General features: G+C 45.8%; 1 protein-coding gene across 1 annotated transcript in view; it reads right to left on the bottom strand.

The window, feature by feature from the left end:
• ccdc166 (coiled-coil domain containing 166) overlaps positions 1 to 15,248 on the bottom strand; it is a 51,373-nt gene extending 36,125 nt beyond the window's left edge. Inside the window, exons 1-5 of the mRNA XM_069923477.1 lie at positions 15,224 to 15,248; positions 14,245 to 14,383; positions 6,676 to 6,729; positions 6,360 to 6,414; positions 4,279 to 4,332 (exon numbers count right to left, since the gene is read on the bottom strand). Coding sequence (XP_069779578.1) covers positions 4,279 to 4,332; positions 6,360 to 6,414; positions 6,676 to 6,729; positions 14,245 to 14,351 — 270 coding nt within the window. The 5' untranslated portion in view covers positions 14,352 to 14,383; positions 15,224 to 15,248. The remainder of the gene's footprint in view (positions 1 to 4,278; positions 4,333 to 6,359; positions 6,415 to 6,675; positions 6,730 to 14,244; positions 14,384 to 15,223) is intronic.
• Between the last annotated feature and the right edge of the window lie 3,737 nt (positions 15,249 to 18,985).

Raw genomic sequence — 18,985 nt, forward strand, 5'->3', positions numbered from 1 at the left:
ACAAGCAGAGTGAAAGGTGAGGATCTGGGGAATTCTTTCTCTGGTCTATTTGGAGGGAAGGGGTGAGAGAAGAAGCCTGAGAAATGTAGAAAATGCAAGAGGGGGTCTCCATCAAGCACCATAAGGTTCCATTATTGTCACATAATTCTACATTTAGAATACAACTTCAACTTTTGTCTATGTAAGGCAGACAGAGAGTCACATTTAGAATGCACTTCAACTTTTGTCTACTGTAAAGCAGAGAGCCACTACTTTGGCCAGCACCCCTCATAAAAACCTACAGCACCTGGTTTTCCTTGGTGGTCTCCCCTCCAAGTACTGATCAGTCCTGAGCCTGCTTAGCTTCCCAGGTCAGACAATCTCAGGGGTATTCGGGCTCTTTAGCTCTGCAGTAGAAGGGAAACCATGGTTCCTGAAAAAGGAGGTACATATGAATGTAGTTCTTCATAGGAAGGGAAAGGAGAGAGCAGAATGAGTCTGAATAGAGAGTGAAATGAGAATTGGCTTACAGCCTAGTTCTACATTTGTCTCTAGGCACCAAAAGCATTTTCTCCCAATTTACCCTTTCAGAAGCCCACAACGATTTTGAATTCCTCTGTGAATTTGCCTCCCTCTTGTGGTTGTAGGCAGTAGTGTGTGATAGCTTTTCTGGGTCCATCCAGTGCTTTGAACAGGGGCCAAAAACAACTCTCCAACTTTCACAGGAAAACATCTCAAGTAATTTCGCAAGATCATAATCAGAAACAGAATTACTGAACCAAAGAAAGAGATTCTGGCTTGGCTGAGAGCCTTCCTTTTCAAGATTCAAGATAATTTTATTGTCATGTAATAAAAGAGAAGAGGTGGAAAATCTCATGAAATGGTGCGAGAGTTACAACCTGAGTCTCAATGTGGACAAGACAAGGGAGATGATCGTGGACTTCAAGAGGACCAGGAACAACCACCCTCCACTACACTAGAGAGTGGAGAGCTTCGTTCTTTGGAGTTCACTCACTAGTGACCTACTGCGGACACTGAACAACTCTTCACTTGTCAGGAGTGACTGCACTTCCTGAGAAGACTGAAGCGGGCAAGGCTACCAGCCACCATTATGTCAACCTTCTACAGGAGCTCTATCGAGAGTGTCCAGGCTGGCTGCATCACAGTGTGGTCTGGTTGCTGCAGTGAAATGGATCGGAGGTCAATCTACAGGATCATATGTGTGGCAGAGGATCACTGGGGTCTCCCTCCCCACCATCGACGTGATCTACTGGGATCATTGTCTGAATGGGGTGTGGAAAAATCATTGAGGACCATTTCCACCCCACAAACAGCATCTTCCAGCTACTCCTGTCGGGAAAGAGATACAGGAGGATCAGAGCCAACACCCCCAGGCTGAGGAACAGCTTCTTCCCACAGGCAGTGAAAGTGCAAAATGACCAAAGGAACTGCTCACTAACCCTTTGAGACTCTCATATTCAGAGAGCATTATTTATTTACTTGTCCTGCGCTATGTCTGGTTATGTGTCTGTGTGTTTTTCTCTGAGGACCAGACAATGCTGCTTCGTCAGGTTGTACTTGTACAATCAGATATCAATAAAGATGCCTGGACTTGAAAAACAGAAAATGTAATATTACACAAAATTTCCTTTAGTCCACCGTAAGGCAAAGATTCACTATCAACAAAAATTGCCTAGCACCCCTTATAGCCAGAGAAAGAGATGGAAAAGAAATCCCCCACCATGTTCACTGGGTATCCATGGTTTCACCTCCAACATCCCTGTAGCCAGACATCCTTCAGTTCAAAGCATCAGCAAACCCTAACTCGATACACAACTCTGACATGATCATGAATCCTCCAGCACCCTCTCTGATCCAGGTTCCAATACCTCATACTCCTTCAGCCAGTATCGAGCCAGTCTCCAGCAGTTTGCAGCCTGGTGTGAGTCCTTTGACCGCAGTCACTAGCAGCCCTCAGCCTGTGTGGGTTCCTCATCTCGAGTTGCTAACAGCCTGCTGCCTGTGTGTTTTTCAGCCTCAGAGCCTTTTGTTGATCCATCACCATGGTCACCATCCCTATGGCCATCTCCTCTGTTTCTCAAAAGGGGACTGGTCTCCCTTTCTGGTATCCTGTGCCAATACTCTGGTTCCTCAGAGTCTGCAAGCCCTCAAGGCTGCTGCCAAACATAGGGGCTGCCATCTTGGGCCAGACCCATGGTTGTGAGATTTTTGAAATAAGGAACCATCAACTCCTTTAACAGGCCATTTAAAGAAGCTATACAGAGCTGACGGCAGTTGGACTGAGCTGTTGGATCCTGCAGGGGAGTGCTGAGACTCCACTCCCTGCTCTTTGTAGGCCCGCCCCAGCAGCGCCGACAATTTGAAAAAAAATGTTATGCCTGAGTTTATGGTTGGTCTGAGAGGTGCTCCTCGGGAAGGCATTCCAATGCTTAAGGTTGCTGCGTCTGAAGACTCCACTGTCAAAGGTACTGAAACATGAGAAAATAGGAATGGCAGGAGGCCACTCTGCCCCTCAAGCTTGTCCTGCCAATATAATAATGGTTAATCTGCCCCAGGCCTCAACTTCTGTGCCAGTTTCCAACAACCCTCAGCCCTCCACTTTAAATTACTCCAATGAGAGAACCTCTGCAACCCTGAGGTGTAGAGAACCATCTCGAGTATTAAATCACCCAGCCCTTACCTAGAAGCGATGTCCTCTCTTTGACTAATATGAGGGACAAAATGCAAGGGTCTGAGTTGTTGTTGGTGCAAGTGTTGGAGAATAGTTGAGGTGGGCAGTGAGCACAGGCTGGAGGGACACAAACTGAGGGCAAGAATATGGCAGCAATGTTTGTGATGGCTTCAGATTCACAGTGGAGAGCTGGCCAGGTGATGGTGAAGATAAATGAGTCATCAATAAGGGTTCAGATGAGCCTAGGCCTGTCACGGTCATGAAACGTGCTTGAGAGAGGTATTGTTGTAGCTTTCTGGTTAGGCCACGCTTGGAAGTATTGTATAACCATATAACAATCACAGCATGAAAACAGGCCACTTTGGCCCTTCTAATTTGCTCCGAACTAAGTCCTACTCCCACCTACCTGCATCCTGTCCATAACCCTCCGTTCCCCTCCCATCCATACACCTATTCAACTTTTCCATAAATGACAAAATTGACCCTGCTGCCACTACTTCTTCCAGCTCATTCCACTCAGCCGCCACTCTCTGAGTAAAGAAGTTCCCCCTCATGTTATTTCTAAACTTTTGCCCCATAACTTTTAACTCATGACTTCTTGTTTCAATCTCTCCTACTCTCAATGGAAAAAGCCTTTCCACATCATCTCTATCTATCCCTCTCATTATCTTAAACACCTCGATCAAATCCCTTCTCAACCTTCTAAGTTTCAAAGAATAAAGACCTAATTTGCTCAATCTTTCTTTCTAGATTCTGAAACCCAGGTAACATTTTCGTAAATCTTCTCTGCACTCTCCCCACCTTATTGATATCCTTCCTATAATTTGGTGACCATAACAGCACACAGTGCTCTAAATGTGGCCTCACCAATGCCTTGAATAGTCTCAACATCACTTCCCAACTCCTGTATTCTATGCTTTGATTTATAAAGACCAGCATACCAAAAACCTTCTTCACCAACATATCCACAAGAGATTCTACCTTCAGGGAATGATCCACCATTATTCCTAGATCTTTCTGCTCCACTCCATTCCCCAATGCCCTCCCATTTACTACACATGTCCTATTTTGATTATTCCAACCAAAATGAAGCACCTCACACTTCTCAGCATTAAACTCCATCTGCCATAATTCAGCCCACTCTTCTAAGGAGTCCAAATCCCTCTGCAATCTTTGAAAACCTTCATTATCCACCTATTTTAGGTATTATCTGCATATTTACTAATCCAATTTACTACCCCATCATCTAGATCATTAATGTATATGACAAACAGCAAAGGACCCAATACAGATCCCTGAGGCACACCGCTTGTCACCGGCCTCCAGGCTGACAAACCGTTATCCACTACGACTCTCTGGCATCTCTCTTCCAGCCACTGTTGAATCCATTTGACTATCTCAAATACCTAATGACTGAATCTTCTTAACTAACCTTCCATGCAGAACCTTATCGAAGGCCTTACTGAAGTCCATATAGACAACATCCACTGCTCTACCTTCATCAACATTCCTAGTCACTTCTTCAAAAAATTCAACAAAATTGGTCAAGCATGACCTTCCATGCTCAAATCCATGTTGAGTGTACCTACCACAGACGTCAAACTTACAGGCCAATAATTTCTAGGCTTGCTCCTCGAACCCTTTTGACCCTGGCTTTTAACCTAATAGGAACATAAAAATTTTGAACCCTCAAAATTTCACCTTTAAAAGACTTCCATTTATCTACTACATTCTGCCCATAAAACAAATCGTCCCAATCCACTCCTCGTAAATCCTTTCTTATCTCCTCAAATCTAACTTTTCCCCACTCAAAAGCCTCAACCCTAGGCCCTGACCTACCCCTTTCCATAAATACAGTGAAGCTAATGGCACTATGATAATTGGACCTGAAGATCCCCCCCACCAACACTTACCTCCGTCACCTGACCTATCTCATTTCCCAACAATAGATCCAACACTGCCTCTTCTCTAGTCGGTACCTCTACATATTGCTCCAAAAAACTATCCTGCACACATTTTACAATCTCCAATCCATCCAGCCCTTTCACAGAATGGGATACCCAATCTATATTTGGAAAATTAAAATCTCCCACAATCACAACTCTGTGCTTATGACAAACATCTGCTATCTCCCTACAAATTTGCTCCTCTAGTTCTCATTCCCCATTAGGTGGTCTATAATACACCCCTACAAGGGTAACTACCCCTTTCCCAGTCCTCAATTCCACCCAAATAGCCTCCTTTGACGAACCCTCTAATCTATCCTGTCTAACCACCGCTGTAATATTTTCTCTGACAAGCAATGCAATTTTTGTCCCTCCGATTCTGTTTCACCTCTTGTATTCAGTTCTGGTTGCCTCATTAAAGGAAGGATGTCAAAGTTTTAGAGAGGCTGCAGAGGAGATTTACCAGGATGTTGCATGTATTGAAGAACATGTCTCATAAAGCATGAGTTAGTGGTTTTCTCTTTGGAGCCACAAAGGATGAGAAGTGATTCTAAAGAGGTATTTAAGTTTATGAGGGGCTTAGATAGGGCAGATAGCCAGCACCTTTTTCCTGGGATGACAGTAGCAAATACCAGAGGACATCTGGTGAGTGGAGGGAAGTTTAAGGGAGTCATCTGTGGAAAGTATTTTACACAGAGTGGTGGGTGCTTGGGGTTGTGGTGGTGCAGTTTGGGGCAATAGGAACATTCAAAAGACAGGCACATGGATGTAGAAAAATAGTGGGTTATGGGTGTGAGGTATGGAGAAATTCGATTGTTATGGAGTAGGTTTACATAGGTCAGTACAACACCATGGGATGAAGGGGCTGTATTATATTGTAATGTTCTATTTGTGGGAGTCTGCACACATCTGGTTCAGGAAGGAGAGCTGGACTCCCTCTCTCCACCCCAGCTACCTATTCAGATGCTTCACCATCACCCCCAATCTGAAGTTCACATGACCAGCAAGTTCCTGGAGAAAGAATCAGAACCTCTGGGATTCAGAGTGGGAATCTTCTGAGTTAGGGATTGGGTTGAGGATTTATTTGCCAACACATCCTGAGATGGGACTTGCAATCCAGGACTAAGGTGTGCTGCAAACATCTTGTGCTTGACTGGAAAGCAAGCCTGATCATAAAAGTGCTCCTGAACCACCTGTTGTGGTTAATGTCAAACTGTTTCAGCAAAATGAGTTGGAACAGTTATCAGCGATAAGTGCTAATGGATGGTGTGCATTCTTATTCATACGAGGTGCACTGAATGATTCCCAAAAGTAGTATAAAAATATAGTTAACCCATTTTGGTTCACCTCATCCATGCCGATCAAGATACCAACCTGCGTAAGACCCATTTGACTGTGTTTGGCCCGTCCCCCTCTAAACCTTTCCAATCCATGTACCTGTCAAAATGTCTTTTACATGTTGTAATTGTTTCTGCCTTGACCACATCCTCTGGCAGCTCGTTTCACACAGTGGAAAAACTTGCCGCTCAGATCCCCTTTAATCTTTCGCTTTAGACCCATGCTTCTTAGTTTTAGTCTTCTCTACCCTGGAAAAAACTGTGACCCATGCGATTTTCTAAATCTCTACAAGGTCATTCCTCATCCTCTGGCATTCCCGGGGAAATGGACCCAGCCTCTCGTTAGAACAGTGTAACCCACAACCCCACTCTGCCCCCGAGATTTCTCTACTGGTGTGCACGTACCGTCTCCAGTCGAGTCTGCTGCGCTTCCTTCTCGAGGAACTCGTTTTCTTGCCGCCTGAAATGCCTCAGCTAAAGGAAGTCATAGGCAAACCTTTATCCTTAAAAGCCTTTGGGCTTCAGTAAAAGTGTGGGAGTGCCGTTACCCCATCAGCTGCCCTTTTGTTCCCCTTACTGGTACTTTGCTCCGAGGGTGTTAGTCTCCTCAAGGCCACAGCTCTGAGACCACCCACTGTACAGAGATGCCTACAACAGGAAAGACAGGCCATTCTTCCAAAAGAACCACAACAGTAACCCAGGTTCACGGACCAAAGGATACAGAATGTAAATCTTCAACTTCAGCTGCCTCATTTCTTTGACAATTTCATCATACCTTTAAAAGTAAAAAGAGAAAGACCATAAGGATTTTGAAAAATGATCTCTCACTTTGACTAATGGTTGTATTTCTCCCTGAGGAAGGGATAAATAAGTGAGCTTGGGCTTTCTCTTTGGAAAGACAGAGGGTGAGAGGCGACTTAATACAGGCACGTTTTGAAGGGTGTCTGCTAACATGGGAGGAATTTCTTCAGCCAGAGGGTGGTGAATCTGTGGAATTTGTTGCCACAGGCAGTTGTGGAGGTCAGGTCATTGGGTTTTTCTTAAAAGGAAGAGATTGATGCATTCCTATTAGCCAGGGCATCAAAAGCTATGGGGGGGGGGGGAGGCTGGGCAGTGGAGCTGAGTGGGAAAATGGATTCTTTTTCTTTCTTTTCTTTGGCTTGGCTTCGCGGACGAAGATTAATGGAGGGGTAATGTCCACATCAGCTGCAGGCTTGTTTGTGGCTGACAAGTCCGATGCGTGACAGGCAGACACGGTTGCAGCGGTTGCAAGGGAAGATTGGTTGGTTGGGGTTGGTTGGGTTTTTCCTCCTTTGTCTTTTGTCAGTGAGGTGGGCTCTGTGCTCTTCTTCAAAGGAGGTTGCTGCCCGCCGAACTGTGAGGCGCCAAGATGCACAGTTTGAGGCGATATCAGCCCACTGGCGATGGTCAATGTGGCAGGCACCAAGAGATTTCTTTAGGTAGTCCTTGTACCTCTTCTTTGGTGAACCTCTGTCTCGGTGGCCAGTGGAGGGCTCACCATATAACATGATCTTGGGAAGGCGATGGTCCTCCATTCTGGAGACGTGACCTACCCAGCGCAGTTGGATCTTCAGCAGCGTGGATTCGATGCTGTCGGCCTCTGCCAACTCGAATACTTTGATGTTGGTGATGAAGTCGCTCCAATGAATGTTGAGGATGGAGCGGAGACAACGCTGGTGGAAGCGTTCTAGGAGCTGTAGGTTATGCCGGTAGAAGACCCATGATTCGGAGCCGAACAGGAGTATGGGTGTGACAACGGCTCTGTATACGCTTATCTTTGTGAGGTTTTTCAGTTGGTCGTTTTTCCAGACTCTTTTGTGTAGTCTTCCAAAGGCGCTATTTGCCTTGGCGAGTCTGTTGTCTATCTCGTTGTCGATCCTTGCATCCGATGAAATGGTGCAGCCGAGATAGGTAAACTGGTTGACCGTTTTGAGTTTTGTGTGTGGTAGTCATGGTGGGGAGCTGGCTGATGGAGGACCTCAGTTTTCTTCAGGCTGACTTCATGGCCAAACATTTTGGCAGTTTCCGCAAAACAGGACGTCAAGCGCTGAAGAGCTGGCTCTGAATGGGCAACTAAAGCGGCATCATCTGCAAAGAGTAGTTCACGGACAAGTTGCTCTTGTGTCTTGGTGTGAGCTTGCAGGCGCCTCAGATTGAAGAGGCTGCCATCCGTGCAATACCAGATGTAAACAGCGTCTTCATTGTTGAGGTCATTCATGGCTTGTTTCAGCATCATGCTGAAGAAGATTGAAAAGAGGGTTGGTCCGAGAATGCAGCCTTGCTTCACGCCATTGTTAATGGAGAAGGGTTCAGAGAGCTCATTGCTGTATCTGACCCGACCTTGTTGGTTTTCGTGCAGTTGGATAACCATGTTGAGGAACTTTGGGGGGCATTCGATGCGCTCTAGTATTTGCCAAAGCCCTTTCCTACTCACGGTGTCGAAGGCTTTGGAAAGGTCAACAAAGGTGATGTAGAGTCCTTTGTTTAGCTCTCTGCACTTTTCTTGGAGCTGTCTGAGGGCAAAGACCATGTCAGTAGTTCCTCTGTTGCGTGAAAGCCGCACTGTGATTCTGGGAGAACATTTTCGTCGACACTAGGTATTATTCTATTTAGGAGATTCCTAGCGAAGATTTTGCCTGCAATGGAGAGCAGCGTGATTCCCCTGTAGTTTGAGCAGTCTGATTTATCACCTTTGTTTTTGTACAGGGTGATGATGATGGCATCATGAAGGTCCTGAGGCAGCTTTCCTTGGTCCCAGCAGAGCTTGAAAAACTCATGCAGTTTGGCATGCAGAGTTTTGCCGCCAGCCTTCCAGACCTCTGGGGGGATTCCATCCATACCTGCTGCTTTGCCACTTTTCAGTTGTTCAATTGCCTTATATGTCTCTTCCCGGGTGAGGACCTCATCCAGCTCTAGCCTTGAGGGAGTTGGAGCAGGGCGGATTCTTGGACTGAGCGGTTGGCACTGAAAAGAGATTGGAAGTGTTCTGACCATCGGTTGAGGATGGAGATCTTGTCGCTGAGGCGGGCTTTGCTGTCTGAGTTGAGCAGCGGGCTTTGGGGTGAGGGGCCGTACACAGCCTTTAGAGCAGGGGTGTCAAACTCAAATTCACGGAGGGCCAAAATTAAAAACTTGGACTAAGTCGAGGGCCAAACTAAATATTTATTGAAATTTTTCAACAACATCTGCATGTTTTCTCTTCTTTCAACGTATGTAATGTTAAACTTTAGGATATAACTTTAGGAGGATAATATTACAGGTCAGGAGTAGATAGCTCAAGTTCACCCTTTGCTTGACCTGAGGGAAACATATTTGGTCCCTGTGGAGATGTAGTAAGCATTCACAGGCTGTGTCCATTTTGGCCTGCATCAGGACTCAGCATTTCCTGCTCACTCCTCAGGCTCTAGGCCTCTATTCACCCTCGACCCACCATCCCTCTACCTGACCAGTCCTTTACCCAACCTCTACTCACCCCTCACTCCACTCGCTCTGCCTCTACCCACCCCATCCTATACACGCCCCTCTACTGCCTCTCCCCTCAACCTGTTCCTCCCTCTACCCATCTCTCACCCTCTAATCACCCCTCCCCTACTCGCCCTGCCCCTCCCCTTTTACCTCTTCCCTATCCACCCTTCCTTCTACTCATCCCTCCCTCTAACTGCCCCTCGCACCACCATAACTTCCCCTGCCCATTACTCCTCACCTACACCCTCTGCCCACCCCTGCTTACTCACCCACTCAGGCCCAGCGCGCTGCCGATCAGCCTTTGCGGACAGCCACCATCTCTCTCTTCACGTGCAGGGCCGAACCAGCCGTCCCTGGGGTCCGCGCGGGTGCAAGCGCTGAAGGCCGTGGCGTCCGAAAGGGCTGTCTGGTGCCAGTCACGCGGGGTTCGCGCTGCCATGGGGCCGTGCGCAGCCTGCCATGCCCGTCGTGCCGACAGGAAATCACAGGCACTCGCCAATCCGCCGCACCGCTCGACAGGTGGGAGAAGTGACTGGTTGTGCAGGGAGCCTTCCAACCGGCTTGCCGGCTGATGACATCGATAGACTTCTCGTGTTACAATTTCTCGTGTTACAATGGGGAAGGATGTGCAATGAAGGGGGTGGATGGTGGGGGTGACATTACCAAAAAACAGCATCGGCTCTCGCTGCAGGGCGGGCCACCTCTAATACATTTCTGAAATGATCTCGCGGGCCAAATATAATTATATCGCGGGCCAAATTCGGCCCGCGGGCCAGAGTTTGACATGTGTGCTTTAGAGCCTCGTAAAAACCCCTGAAGTCGCCAATGTCCGCGCTGAGCTCATGATTAAATTGCGGGGCAGACTCAATGAGATGAATAGCCTATTTCTGCTTCTACAATTATGGTCTTGTAGGTGTAAGAGATTATGAGGGGCCATAAATTCGCAGGCTGGTTGATCAGAGACGACACTCAAGGCAGTTGCACGGGTAAGCTGCACAGGGAGGGAGACTCAGGAGGTGGAGAAAGCATTTTCCAAATACCACTAAGAAAGAGGACAGGAACAAAGTTTAATCTTGTAAAGTCTGAAAGGGGGCTGTATGATCACTGGGTGAGGCAATCAGATTTAACATGGAGGGTTGCTTTGCCATCCTTCAAGCTTTCCCTCGACATTAACTGCCCAGCCCAGGTCGGTTGAAGTTGTTTGGTACAAAGTTATCCTGATGATCTTGCAGGACCAAGTGGAGACTGTCCCTTATGTGGGACCTTGCTGCTGGTCAGAGTCGTTCCGAATGGAATAGCTCCTTCATCATCGCATTTGCCTGCATCCACATCCTTCTAATCACTTCCTATCCATATAACTGTCCTAATAGCTTTTAAATTTAAACATACAGCACAGTAACAGGCCATTTCGGCCCACGAGCCCGTACCACCCAATTGACCTATATCCCTGGTACATTTTTTGAACAGCGGGCGGAAACCAGAGCTCCAGGGAAAACCCATGCAGATAAGGGGAGAATGTACAAACTCTTTACAGACAGCGTCGGGTAAGAACCTCAGTCCTGTTCGCTAGTGTGTAAAAGCATTGTGCTAACTGCTATGTCAACCGTGTGGTCTTTTTGACGTTCTTTTGAACTTCATAATTGTACCCTCTTCTGTAGTTTCCTCTGACAGCTCGTTCCAGATATGGACCACCCTTTGAATGGAAACGTTGCCCCTCAGGTCACCCTTAAATCTGTGTATTTAAGTTCTAGAATTGTCTACCCTGGGGAAAAACCAGTGAACATTCATTCTAATGTGATGTAATATTTGTAGATGTATTTAGGAGATAAATTGGTAAAATTAGAGTAGGTTATATACATGCACACTTTAAAACAGATCTTATTTGAAATACTAAAGAATTCATTTTCAGTGACTTTACAGAAACTTTGGAGAATGCCATGCACATTTCACAAGTAGATGCTAATTGAAATGATGTCATGAAATGAATGGACAGGAGACAGGTCGTCTGTGTTGAACATTTTTACAAGACTTCTGACCTTTTTGCAAGGTGCTCACTCAAAGGTCACTCCTGGGTTCTTGTTTACCTAAAAACAACGGATGGGTACAGAAGACTAACGCCTATTGTTTGCTGGAGAAGGAGGGGGTTTTTGGCAAGAGAGAGAGAAACTGATCAGTCACAGCTGAACAGTGTCAGCAGGAGAAGCTGTTTGGAACTGAAACAGAAGCTCCAGAGTGGCAGATGGCTGGAAGTGCTATCTGTCTGATGTTTCTCTTGGAATAAGTGGAACAGAAAGGAACTCTTTGATAGACTGAAAGAAAGAGGTCATCATCTGGACAACCAGATAGGGCAAGTTTCATCAGCAAGATATCAAGGCGACTAATGGTGGTACCTCAGTTGTGGAAACCCTGGAACAACAAATATCTCTCTGCAAACCTAGAAAGAATCTTCCTGTGTGGTAAACATTTACCTTTCGAGCACCAAAGTCTGGTGAACTTTATACATGTTAAATTCTGTGCACAGTATAAGTATAGCCTGCAACCAGAGAACTTGAAAGAATGAGAAGTGAGATTGAATTGTGAACCAAAGAACTTTTCTTAAATTTACACAAGCATTACATACACGTGCACTTAGAATTAGAAGGGAGTTAAGTTGGGTTAGTTAAGTTAATAGAGATAAGTTAAAGTTTGATTCTGTTTTCATGTTTAAAGATCATTAAAAACAACTTTTTTTAAGTAACTACTTGTCTTGGTGAATGTCCATTGCTGCTGGGTTTTGGGGTCCTTTGGGTTCATAACACTATACATGATTAAATGGTGGTGGATTCAATGGGCTGAATAACCTATTTCTGCTCCTATGTCTTCTGTCCCATATGATTATTTTTAAATCTCTGTATCACAGAACCATAGAAAACAACAGCCCAGAAAAAGGCCCTTTGACCATTCTAGTCTATGCCAAATTATTACTCTGCTCGTCCCACTGACCCACACCTGGGCTATTTCTCTCCATACCCCTCCCACCCATGGGCCTGTCTAATTATTTTTTTTAATGTCAAATTTGAGCCTGTATTCACCACTTCAACTGGCAACTTCTGCCACTCTCTGAGTGAAGACATTCCCCCAAATGTTCCCTTTAAACTTTTTCCCTTTCATCCTCTAGTTTTTTATCTCATCTAACCTCAGAGGAAAAAGCCTGTTTGCATTTACTCTATCCAGAGCCATCATAACTTTGTATACCTCCATCAAATTTCCACTCATTCTTCTAAGCTCCATGGAATAAAATCCTAACCTGTTTAACCTTTCCCTGTAACTCAGTTCCTGTAGTCCAGTCCTAGTAAATCTTCTCTGCACTTTTTCTATCTTACTGATTTCTTTCCTGTAATTAGGTGTCCAAAACTGTGCACTATATTCCAAATTTGGCTTCACCTATAACATCCCAACTCCTATACTTTGATTTATGAAGGCCAATGTGCCAAAAGCTCTCTTTATCACCCTATCTTCCTGAAATGCCACTTTAAGGTAATTATTGAATGTATCTGTATTCCCAAATCCGTGTGTTCTACTGCACTCCTCAGTGCTCGACTGTTTACTGTGTATATCCTACCTTGGTTTGTCCTTCCAAAACACCTCACCCTTGTTTGTATTAAATTCCATCTGCCATCTTAACAGCCCATTTTTCCAACTGGTCCAGATCAAGCTTTGAAAACTTTCTTCACTGACCACTACACTTCCAAATTTTGTGTCATCTGCAAAAATTGACCACATTATCATCCAGATTATTGATATAGATGACAAACAACAATGGTCCCAGCACCAAACCCTGAGGCCCACCACTAGCCACAGGGCTCCAGTCTGTGAAGCAATCATCCACTACCACTATCAATGTCGAATCCGGTTTACTATCTCACCAGGAATACCGAGCACCTGCACCTTCCTGTCTGACCTCGCATGTGAGACCTTGTCAAAGTCCATGTAGCCAACATCCACAGCCTTTCCTTCTTCAGCCTCCTATGCTCGAGGGAATAAAGACCCAGCCTTCCCTAGCTCTCCCTATAACTCAAGCCCTACAGTCCCACCAACATCCTGGTGGATCTCCTCTGCACCCCCTCTAACTTATTGATATCCTTCTGGGAGACAGAACTGCATACATATCATACCTTGATGAAAGGCTCAAGGTATCTCTGCGATATAAAGTACACTGTTTAACCTGCTGTGTTTCTCCACCACAGTGTCTGCAAACTTTTGTGTTTTACTTCTACACACGATAGGTGTGGTCTCAACACCTATTAACCATATAACCGTTTACAGCACGTTACGGCTGAATCATGAGATCCCAATCTTTGATGTCAATGCCCTGTCCAATGTAGGCCAGAGTGATGAACACCTTTTTCACCACCATGGAAACTGCTGTGTGACAAGTCATTGTCATTCCCAGTCCAGTGAATGCCTTCCTGACAACATTATGAGGGAAAAAGTCTGGGATCATGTTCATCCTGCTTAGCTTTGGGATTGCAGTCTCTAGTGGGTCTCCTCCTTCCCTCTCCAGGTCCTTATATAGCTGAGGTGGACACGAAAGGTAACTGTGATGTTTTGGTTCCAAGGGTTCCATGTCAGACGCAGCTTGGATTGTCTAGCTGGTGGGTGATACCTTCCCCAGCCTTGAAACTATCCGGATCTTATATGAAAGCTCCACCCTCATCTACAGTCCTGGACACTCATCCTCATCCATCTTCAACCCGCTACCTCTCACCAGTCCCATTATTGGGGAAGTTGGGGTGGGGGTGGGGGAGGAGAGTAAGCATCTCACTCATTCTGCAGGATAACGATTCGATCCGTAGTTGCTGTCAAGACCTCCTGTTCCATCCCCACAGACTTGCTCTTGGCTTCGCCACGATCTTTCTTCTTCTTAGACATTCTTGCTGCTGGTTCCTCTTTGATTTCCTGTGCTGGATTGTCATTGAAAAATTAACTTTGGCAAGCCAATTCTTGAATTATTAAACAGTTCCTTAACAATTCCTTCAGGGTATTTTAAATATAAAATATCGTGTCCAGGTGCAAAACAGCTTGGTGCGGGAACTGCTCTGCTGAAGATTACAAGAAACTTGTAAACACAGCTCTGGCCATCACAGCCCCCCCCCCCTCCCCCCCCCACCGACTCTGTATAAACCTCGGAAATTTTAAATTAAAAAAAAATCAAATTCAGACATACAGCATGGTAACAGAGCATTTCGGCCCATGAGTCCAGGCTAACCTACACTCCTGGTACATTTTGAAGGGTGGGAAGAAACCCACACAGAAATGGAGAGAATGTAAAACTCCTTACAGACAGCATTGGATTTGAACCCCGGTCCTGATTGCTGGTACTATAAAGGTGCTGCACTAACTGCTATGTGAACCATGGGGCAGACAATCAATTAAAAGACCCATCCCACCCTGGTCGCAGTCTCTTCTCCCTCCTCTGGTGGGGTAAAAGATACCCGAGTTTGAAAATACAAAGCACCAGACTGAAGGTCAGTGTCTTCTCTGCTGCAGTTAGACTCTTGAATAAAACTTTCAGAAGTAAAATAGGTGCTGCCCTTGATGTTTTCCCTCTGAAACACTCTAATTTGCAAATTTATTTTATTTCTTCATTACCTGTTGTATTTAAGAATGGGTTGACTTGCCTGGATAGCTCACAAAACAAAGTTTTTCATTGTACCTCGGTAGGATTGGGGTCAGAACAAGTCTTAGTGGGGGACATTAGGGTAACCGGAGGAAAATACACAATCTGACTTTCAAAAACTCACTCAGCAATGGGGAGGGGGGTGCTGCCTACCACGAACCTCCTACCCCCTTCCTCTGATGCAGCAGACGAACACGCTACTAATATTGCCTGGAGACTAGCAACGTTACACACGGGTCACAATACCTCATTTGGGGTGGGATAATGGCCGCTAGTGGGTTGGGGGGGATGTTGACAATGCTTGTTAATGCCCCTTCCTTGGTGCTGACCCTGACCTTGATCCATGTGACAACAAATAACTTAATTCCATTCCCCATCCATGACTACCCACACCACTCATTCCCCTTTGTGACATTCTGACCCTTTGCTGTGCATATCCCTCCCAAACTATCCACCTTGCACCCCATTCTTATCAAATTGCCATTCTTCCTGGATAAGTCTCCAGGAGACTTTTGACCATGGGCAGATGGGCGAGATCCCACTCTCAGTGTTCACACAGGCCCATATTCCATCAGAAAGCTCATATTGAAAATCCCTGATGATTCCACTGCATTGAAAGAGAATTTATTTTGGGATGGGCATCAAAGTCTCGGCACATGTATATTGCTAAATTCACGCCTGAGAAGGAACAAAAGGTTCATCTACTTCAGTGTAGGAGTTACAGTCAGAGATTAGAGGATTTTTTTCTCCACAAAGGAACTTTTATGAATCTTCTTTACTCATTCTCTATTATTTACAACTTGGTAGAGCCCGATTCAGAATTTATTGTCATGAATGTGACAAGAAATTTGCTGTTTTGCTGCAGCATTTGTGTAATAAATAATAGTGTAAGAAAAAGTCAAAGGGAGGCCTTGTCTGTGGTTCATTGTTCATTCAGAAATCTGATGACAGAGGGGAAGAAGCTGCCCTTGCCGCTGAGTGCTCATCTTCAGGCTTCTGTAGCAGCAGGTATGGATGGAATCCCCCCAGAGGTCTGGAAGGCTGGCGGCAAAACTCTGCATGCCAAACTGCATGAGTTTTTCAAGCTTTGTTGGGACCAAGGAAAACTACCTCAGGACCTTCGTGATGCCACCATCATCACCCTGTACAAAAACAAAGGCGAGAAATCAGACTGCTCAAACTACAGGGGAATCACGCTGCTCTCCATTGCAGGCAAAATCTTCGCTAGGATTCTACTAAATAGAATAATACCTAGTGTCGCCGAGAATATTCGCGCAAACAGAGGAACTACTGACATGGTCTTTGCCCTCAGACAGCTCCAAGAAAAGTGCAGAGAACAAAACAAAGGACTCTACATCACCTTTGTTGACCTCACCAAAGCCTTCGACACCGTGAGCAGGAAAGGGCTTTGGCAAATACTAGAGCGCATCGGATGTCCCCCAAAGTTCCTCAACATGATTATCCAACTGCACGAAAACCAACAAGGTCGGGTCAGATACAGCAATGAGCTCTCTGAACCCTTCTCCATTAACAATGGCGTGAAGCAAGGTTGTGTTCTCGCACCAACCCTCTTTTCAATCTTCTTCAGCATGATGCTGAACCAAGCCATGAAAGACCCCAACAATGAAGACGCTGTTTACATCCGGTACCGCACGGATGGCAGTCTCTTCAATCTGAGGCGCCTGCAAGCTCACACCAAGACACAAGAGAAACTTGTCCGTGAACTACTCTTTGCAGATAATGCTGCTTTAGTTGCCCATTCAGAGCCAGCTCTTCAGCGCTTGACGTCCTGCTTTGCGGAAACTGCCAAAGTGTTTGGCCTGGAAGTCAGCCTGAAGAAAACTGAGGTCCTCCATCAGCCAGCTCCCCACCATGACTACCAGCCCCCCCACATCTCCATCGAGCACACAAAACTCAAAACGATCAACCAGTTTACCTATCTCGGCTGCACCATATCATCAGATGCAAGGATCGACAATGAGATAGACAACAGACTCACCAAGGCAAATAGCGCCTTTGGAAGACTACACAAAAGAGTCTGGAAAAACAACCAACTGAAAAACCTCACAAAGATAAGCGTATACAGAGCCGTTGTCATACCCACACTCCTGTTCGGCTCCGAATCATGGGTCCTCTACCGGCATCACCTACGGCTCCTAGAACGCTTCCACCAGCGTTGTCTCCGCTCCATCCTCAACATCCATTGGAGCGCTTTCATCCCTAACGTCGAAGTACTCGAGATGGCAGAGGTCGACAGCATCGAGTCCACGCTGCTGAAGATCCAGCTGCGCTGGGTGGGTCACGTCTCCAGAATGGAGGACCATCGCCTTCCCAAGATCGTGTTATATGGCGAGCTCTCCACTGGCCACCGTGACAGAGGTGCACCAAAGAAAAGGTACAAGGACTGCCTAAAGAAATCTCTTGGTGCCTGCCACATTGACCACCGCCAGTGGGCTGATAACGCCTCAAACCGTGCATCTTGGCGCCTCACAGTTTGGCGGGCAGCAACCTCCTTTGAAGAAGACCGCAGAGCCCACCTCACTGACAAAAGGCAAAGGAGGAAAAACCCAACACCCAACCCCAACCAACCAATTTTCCCCTGCAACCGCTGCAATCGTGTCTGCCTGTCCCGCATCGGACTTGTCAGCCACAAACGAGCCTGCAGCTGACGTGGACTTTTACCCCCTCCATAAATCTTCGTCCGCGAAGCCAAGCCAAAGAAGAAGGAGTAGAGTGAAGAGGCCATGGCCTGGGTGGTGGGGGTCCTTGAGGATAGAGGCTGTTTTCTTAAGACACTGCCTCTTGTAGATGTCCTCAATAGAGTGAAGTCTGATGCCCATGATGGAACTGGCTGAATTAACGACCCTCTGGAGTTCTTTCATCTTGAGTATTGGCACCTCTGTACTAGACAGTGATGTCATAATGTTCTCCACAGTACACCTGTAGATCTGGACATTGAAACCAGTGCTGCCCAATTACACCTAAACAACCCATACATTTTGGAGGATGGAAGAATCCAGAGAAAGCCCATGCAGCTTTGACCACAATGCCACTGCAACCATTATTTCTCACTATCTACATTATTTTTGTCACAATGGCTGATAATAACTGGTCAATGAAGATTTTGCTCCTGATCACCTCAGAATCAGAATTTATTGTCACGAACAAGTCATAAAATTCGTTGTTTTGCAAAAACAACAGTACAAACATTCACATAAACATCTTACAAAAATAAAATTAGTGCACGAAAAGTCAAAGTCTGTGGTTCATTGGTTATTCAGGAATCTGATGGCCGTGGAGAAGAAGCTGCTCTTGTGCTGCTGAGTGCTAGGCTCCTGCACCTTTTTTTCTTGATGGGAGCAGAGAGGGCATGGCTTGGGTGGTTGGAGTCCTTTTGGGTGTATTTTATTGGTTTCGGGTTGCTGATCACAGAAATCACCTAAAAAATTTCCTATTACATACTGGTGTTTATTTTTGGGATTTCCTTTCCTATTTTAAGCCTACGAGTAAATTCCCCACAAAACAAGCTGTTTTGGTCACTCCAGGCATGCCTCGGCAGCTGCTATGCAAATACTGTCTTAAGCCTGGGCACGCTTGGTCATGATTGATGCAAACAGGGTGTAAAAGCAGCTCACATATACAAATGTTGTGCATTACATTGATACAGATCAAATGCCTATTGATGGACATGTCCTTCAGACAGTAGCATAGTGAGTGCACTTAATAATAGCATTTATTGTCTTTAGTTAGATTCAATACAGCAGAAATGTCTCATCGATGTCACAACAGCTGCCATACATTCTGTTACATTGAGCTTAAAGCTCAAAGACGCAGCATGAATGCACTTTTTAAGAACGTCTGTGAGCTTTATTTCAGTTGCAAATCG

The sequence above is a fragment of the Narcine bancroftii genome, chromosome 3 (assembly GCF_036971445.1).
Source record: "Narcine bancroftii isolate sNarBan1 chromosome 3, sNarBan1.hap1, whole genome shotgun sequence".
NCBI lineage: Eukaryota > Metazoa > Chordata > Chondrichthyes > Torpediniformes > Narcinidae > Narcine > Narcine bancroftii.